General features: G+C 34.0%; 1 protein-coding gene across 5 annotated transcripts in view; it reads right to left on the bottom strand.

The window, feature by feature from the left end:
• LOC106462219 (harmonin-like) overlaps window positions 1–7,154 on the bottom strand; it is an 88,542-nt gene that overhangs the window by 62,535 nt on the left and 18,853 nt on the right. Inside the window, exon 1 of one of the 5 annotated variants that reach the window (XM_022389409.1) lies at window positions 1,100–1,345. The exons of 3 other annotated variants lie outside the window; for them this stretch is intronic. In XM_022389409.1, the coding sequence (XP_022245117.1) occupies window positions 1,100–1,260 (161 nt within the window). In that variant the 5' untranslated portion in view covers window positions 1,261–1,345. Of the gene's footprint in view, window positions 1–884; window positions 1,346–7,154 lie in introns of those variants that run through there. One more of the 5 variants, XM_022389411.1, reaches the window with a different exon arrangement.

Below are 7,154 nucleotides of genomic sequence, written 5' to 3'. Positions count from 1 at the left end.
GGGTAGTTAATTACTTATGTAACGTATATATATATATAATAATAGTGTTTTAGTGATGGTCTGACACACACACATATATATATATATATATATAATAGTCGTTTTGTGATGGTCTAACATATATATATATATAATAATAGTGGTTTAGTGATGGCCTATTTACGGAACGACTACATGAAGCTCTTCAAACACAGAAATGCATAAAAGTAAAAACTACACAGTTTACCGCCGAGCCTGCATTTCGTTTAACAAGAAAAAGTGCCAACATGGACAAAAAATGTAATAGAACGAAAATTTGCCCATGAATAGGACGTTTAGTATACGACTCATAAAGGTCAGGGTAAGTAAATAAATATATTTGCAGTGCACAACAACAAATTACACTTCACAGAACGTAAATGGAAACCTCATAAACTTTGATTTATCTATTATTACTACGCGTTTTGTGGTACCCTACAAACTTTACGGGACTATTTTACTCTGATATCACTTGAAATGTATTCATTAATATAAATTTCTTTTAAATCAGAAATTCTATCCATTTCACACACGCACGAAACTAGAATACAGAAGCATCCCACACTACGTGTTATGTTTCGACTTTGGTTGATTCACGAAAAAGACATTCTAAAGAGGTACTTTCGTCGCTAATGAAGTATTATTCACATTTTATATCAAACAAGTTATAACATTTTTATCATTGAAACAAATACAAACATAGCGTTTATTCCAAAATAACATTTTGTACATTTACGGTTTTACAGACGGCAATATGAAAGAGAATTAAGCAAAGGGATACATGAAGTTGACACAATCAATTCTTACCTGTACATTACTGAAAGAATAGTAGTTGAATCTGTTGTACATGTTATAGTGAGACTTACCTTAGTCCGTTAGGCCTCATGACTGACAATGATTCACTGTGAATAAATACAGAGAACCTTATTTATACAAAGACCACGTGGTTTTCTTGTTGTCCCACTGCGGATCGTAATCGGATCGCTGGAAGTATTTGTCGAAATGACTACTTGAAAAACAAACAATGATCATGCCAAGTGAAATAAGGGATCCTATTGCTAGAGTATGGGAATAAAGTCACCTCATCTTGTATGTGTGATGTGATCTTATGGTTTCTTCAAAACTGGCTGGATCTGGTCCAGGATGTGTGGAGTTCTCGATCTCAGGTGAAACCTCCTCACAAGAAGTCGAAGAAGCAAAGTCGAATGCCACGGTTCTGGTTAAAGCCCGCAATGTTGGCATGAAACAAATGTTTAGGATGGCGCCGATCCGCAAGCATTTATTTGTCCCTACGGTTATGTCCGAACAACTGGCCCATGTACTTCTCTAGCGAGACGAGAACTGTGTAGATCCTGCCGCAACGCGGCGCCTTTGTTTCTGTTGATGGTCTACCTGTCCAGTCGCACCGGATGTCTCTTTACAGACGTTAATCTACGGTGGCTCAAACGGGTTACTCTACGCTACAAAATACACAGCTTAGTCCCAGCATTAACAAACGTACTTCATACTGCCATCGTAAAACTAACGCTGTTTCGATGAGTGTATAACTCTAAAAACAACGCAGATAGTTTCAAACTAAGCTCTTCTCAGCAAATTCTTGCTAAAATAAAAAAGTAATTTAAGTACTGGACCACAAAATTATTGAAATCTACAAGTAATATATTTCCCGATTAGCACGTACGTGGATTGCTCATTCTGTATATAGAAATAAACATATGGTATTTAATTTCGCAATATTCTTCGGAGAAAAATTATCCAATAAAAGACAATGCGTGATAATTCACAATATCTTTATAATGCTTTAAAGCTGTGTTTTTAACTATACTTTAAAGAAACGAGTAAAAAAATAATTACACATTACTTTTAGGCCTGAATAATTTTGGCTAAAGAAAGTTTCCATTTAAAATATATGCCTTTAACAAACAACGCAGCTGAACGTGTGTTTTTTTCAAGGAAAATCTTATACCCCTCCAGTAGTTGGTATACATTTCCATGTACTACAGCGGAGGGTTACATTCATTTACATAAATAACCACAACTTTTAGCCAAGTTCATTGTTTAGTCTCCACTTAAACAATTTGGTGGTTAGTTTTTACAGCGTGCAAAAAAAAGTTATTTTCACATTTTGAAGATTCTAGTTTTTCACCAACACGAGAAAGTACTATAATTGCTCCCTAGGCCAAGCATTTACTTATTTCTCAAAATGGCTTACACTGTGCGAACGAGTTACAACATATACGATGTTTTCTTGAGTAAAGTTTCATTATTAAAAATGACTGTTTGCGGAGTAGCATAGAAAGTACTGCTATCTGAGAGCACACACCTCCCTCTCAAAGCAAACAACAGAGATGTGAAGCCTAACAGAAAAGTGATATAATTATTCTTTTTTAAAGATTTATTTTCTTCTCTAAACGAACACTTTCGAAGAGATTCCCACTTTTTGTTTTTCTGGTAGTAGTGCATATGACCACCAGTTTTTTTTTTAATTAGAAAATCACCAAATTATCGAAAATCTTTACAAAAGAAACTGTACTTTTGAGACCAATAAGTTTCAAAATTACTATTCAACGTTTAAATGTTATTATATTCCACCGTAGCAATATGTTTAAAATAAATACTTAGCATTAAAATGTCATTATAAGCCACCGTAGTTTTTCTTTTTCCACGGGAAGCAGGTGTGGGCAGGTTGGAGTGGCCTGTTTTGTAAGCCATATGTGATGCCGGCACAACTCTCTACCACCTTCTACATAACCCCCACTACAAAAAAGGAGGTCATTTGGAACCCAACGCGTGAGAAGCATCTCAGTGAGAGTGTTCACTTTTATTAAAACCAACTCACCTAGTGAACATATTCATCCTGAAAATATAACTTACTCTCTCTCTACAGTTTAATTCAACGCTCCGTTGACTCGATTAGTTTACATAGTTTTTATTACATTAGATAAAGACCTACTTAAAACATCACATATTGTGTTATAAGAACGGGAACGGCAGAGTGGAAAACTATTTCAGTGTATTTATAAAGAAACAGGCACATACAACAGTCACCAAAACCTTTGTTTGTTTTTCTTTAAAATAATTAAGAGTATTAAAAAGATTATTATTTCTACAAACTGCGTCTAGAATATTACACTACTTTATAATTAATACACTCCATATATACATAGGTTTTTCAAAATACGTGATTAATCATTAAAATGTAACAACGTGTTAGACAAAACATATTTCGGTTACAATGTGTGTATATACTTACATGATTGTATGTTCTACAGACAGGCAATAACAAAGACCGTTTCCCCTCTACGGAAAACACAACTAGGGTTTGGGGTGGGGGGGTCGCATAAAACATTTTAAGTACTTTAAATTTATTGCGAAAAATGTATAAATTTAAAATGAATTTAGTGTTAGCGTATGCTACTATTCTTCTATTTTATTTTAACCGTTTAACGAAATATTATATATATATATATATATATCACATTTAATAATGATCTTGCAGTCATTCTTCATACAAGAAACACTCTTTGTGTACAAAGAAAGACTTGCTGATTGCGTCTAGCTTTGAATATTGTGAGCCTGACGGATAGTGAATTGTCTTCGTGTTAGTGACCTCTGGGAACGAAAAAGCAAATATAAATATGGCTGAGGGTACGTTTATATAACGTTGTAGTTATAGAGGTTTCTCTTGGAACGGTGGCTTCTGTATAATGATTGGTCGTTATTGGGAGGTTTGTTCTTCAGTTATCTCATTTGTTTCAGTGTTATAACTGGAATTCCACCTTCGAAAAGTGTTTATTTCAAGAAATTACAGGATATTCTGCCTTACAGATTTTCCTTATTCACGCACTCAATGTAATCAAAATTCCAATGATGATATTTTTAAATAATCATAGTTTATCTCTGGGGAGAACAATGATTCGCAATGAAATGAAGTTTCTTCTAGCGATTCCAGTGACCAATTAAAAAAAATATATAGTATCTGAAACCTTAGAAAACTAAATTTCGAAACATTGACTGGGTCAATTCCAAGACTAGTAAATAAACTATATTTTTATATTTCCTAATGCTAAAACTTTCTAGCAATGAATTAGACAACCCTAAATCTTTCTAGCTATGAATTGGGAAACTCTAAAACTTTAGAGCAATGAACTAGGCAGCCTAGAACTTTCTAGCAATGAAAGAAACAGCCCTAAAACATCCTAGCTATAAGCTAGGAAACTCTAAGACTTTAGATCAATAAACTAGGCAGCCCTAAAACGTTTTTAGTAATGAACATAGCAGTTTGTGTTCAAACTTGTGAGAATTTAATCTTGTTGGATCTATATGAAAAATATGTCAGTGTTCTGGTGAAGCAAATGGTAGATACAGTGACTTGCTAGTAAGCAGACTTTTTGTTTTAGATGTCCTACGATAAATTGCGAAAGTTTTTATGCAATTCGAAACGTTTTTGTATTGCAGGCGAGGCACATACAAAACCCGAAAGATTTCAGATTAACCTATCAAGATGCAGGAGTATCGTAAACTTGTCACAGGTAGCGCAACTAAAGACATATTTAAAAATCTCGATGACAATATTTATACTAGTCATTGTGTATGTGTGTGTGTGTGTGTGAGCTGTAGATGAAGAAGGTAGCAGGGAGAAACCTCGAGCTGTATGAATGAATGCACTGAAGAAGAGATGAATGAAACAATGATGAATAACCAGATGTGTATGAGTGAACGGACAAACGAATACATGTGTGGACGGAGTACGGATGTGTAGACAAACAAAACTATCCATAAGTGAAAGAATAAAAATAAATATAGATTCGATAGTGATTAGATCAACTAAATACTCGAATGACATATGGACAATTAAACTTACAAACATTCTACAAGTGTGTAAAAGGTTTGTGGTAGTGAGGGCTTAATAGTTTGCCAGAGGTAGATTGCAAAAGGTGAAGATGTACTCAATGATGAAGATAATATATAAAAAAATGTAATATCATTAACTTTTATATATGTTTGTTAAAATCTATTTTCTTTTTTCACCGTAGATGAAATTGAAAATATAATCTTTGACGTAGAGGCCCAATGCATAACGTTATTTACATACCCAAATTAACTTAGGTGAAGTAAAACGGACTGAGAACACAATAGAATTAGCTTTTATTATACTTCATTCACACACTACAGCACATTACCATATTTGTTGGTCAATAGACACAGCACATTACCATATTTGTTTGTTGGATTTCGCGCAATGCTACTCGAGAGCTGTCTTTGCTAGACGTCCCTAATTTTGAAGTGATAGATAAGAGGGAAGACAGCTAGTCAACACCACTCATCGCTAACTCTTGGGATACTTTTCAAATGGATTCACCATAACATTATATCACTCCCACGACTGAAAGGGCGAGCGTTCTAATCACCAGGCTATGCCAGAGTACCATACTTGTATTTGATTCCACTATATCGATAATTCTTTGCATGAACCTGGGTACTATATATACAGATATAAGAGTATATTAAGATGAGTACATGTATGATTAGCACATTACCATATTTGTTGGTCAATAGAGTGTTTATTGACCAACAAATATGGTAATGTGCTGTGTCTATTGACCAACAAATATGGTAATGTGCTGTGTCTATTGACCAACAAATATGGTAATGTGCTGTGTTTATTGACCAACAAATATAGTAATGTGCTGTGTTTATTGACCAACAAATATGGTAATGTGCTGTGTTTACTGACCGACCCCCAAATTTTTTTCTCGTTTTTAATACCTTCATCGTATCTTTCTCCTTCTTGCGCGTGCCGGCATTTGGCCTGTAGTAACTTATCGTCTGCTAACTTAATGCATTGCGATTGGTTGACATTTACACAATTGTGTTTCATTTGCTTTTTGCGTGCAACTTTTTCGATTAATTTCTTTAAATTTTAAGTGGATGAAATCACTAAAACGTCAGATATTAAATTTCAGTCTGAAATCAACAGGTTTCTGTATTTTGAACTTGAAAATTAATACGTCACACAACTTTTCAAGAATGACTGCTATAAAGCTTTAGAAAGTAACAGATACATCGACGACATAACAAAAACTTATCTAGTACTTGAAAAAAATAAATAAATAAATACAATTGAAACACACTTCCTCGGTTTGAATTATAGTGTTATCAATCAAACATTTTCCTTCAAGATTTACAACAAGTCACAGAATTTTAATTTTAAAATTATAAATTTCCCATTTCCAGACATAAACATTGCAAAGAAAATATGCTATACGGTTTACTATCACAACTCATTAGATTTAGGATAATGTTTTCGTAATTTGAGATATTTTATAGAGGGAACTCGAACACTAGAATACAAACTTTTGAGTATTTTTTGATATTTCTTTCATCAAATTATACAAATTATCCTATTATTTGTGGTATATACAATTTATTTTTAATTAAAAGGAATAACATTCACAATTTTCCACATTTCATACAGTCTTTCTTAAGGATATTATGACAACTGGCTTTATAAATTACCATATTAGCTACGGATTATGCATAACTTTCTTTATCATTGTCTTACATAATCGGCCCGTCATGGCCAGGTGGTTAGGGCGCTCGACTCGCAATCTGAGGGTCGCGGGTTCGAATACCCGTTACACCAAACATGCTTGCCCTTTCAGCCGTGGGGGCGTTATAATCCCGCTATTCGTTAGTAAAAGAGTAGCCCAAATGTTGGCGGTGGGTGGTAAACTAGCTGCCTTCTCTCTAGTCTTACACTGCTAAATTAGATAACCCTCGTGTAGCTTTGCGCGAAACTCTAAACAAACTAAACTTACATAATCTAACACAAACCTAAGCATCGTTCAGAGTTATCATTTTATTCAACACTAACATGTATTATATTGAATTAATGGTTTTCAACGATGTGGCCATTGACTCAGTATAAATCGCATAATTAACGTACAGAACATAAACAAGTTTATTCATTATGGACGTATGTACTCCAGGCCATTGACTCAGTATAAATCGCATAATTAACGTACAGAACATAAACAAGTTTATTCATTATGGACGTATGTACTCCAGGCCATTGACTCAGTATAAATCGCATAATTAACGTACAGAACATAAACAAGTTTATTCATTATGGA

Source organism: Limulus polyphemus, unplaced genomic scaffold, assembly GCF_000517525.1.
Source record: "Limulus polyphemus unplaced genomic scaffold, Limulus_polyphemus-2.1.2 Scaffold1120, whole genome shotgun sequence".
NCBI classification, from domain to species: Eukaryota; Metazoa; Arthropoda; class Merostomata; order Xiphosura; family Limulidae; genus Limulus; species Limulus polyphemus.
The sequence above is the reverse complement of the archived record's forward strand: the minus strand, read 5'-3'. Positions and strand labels throughout refer to the sequence as shown.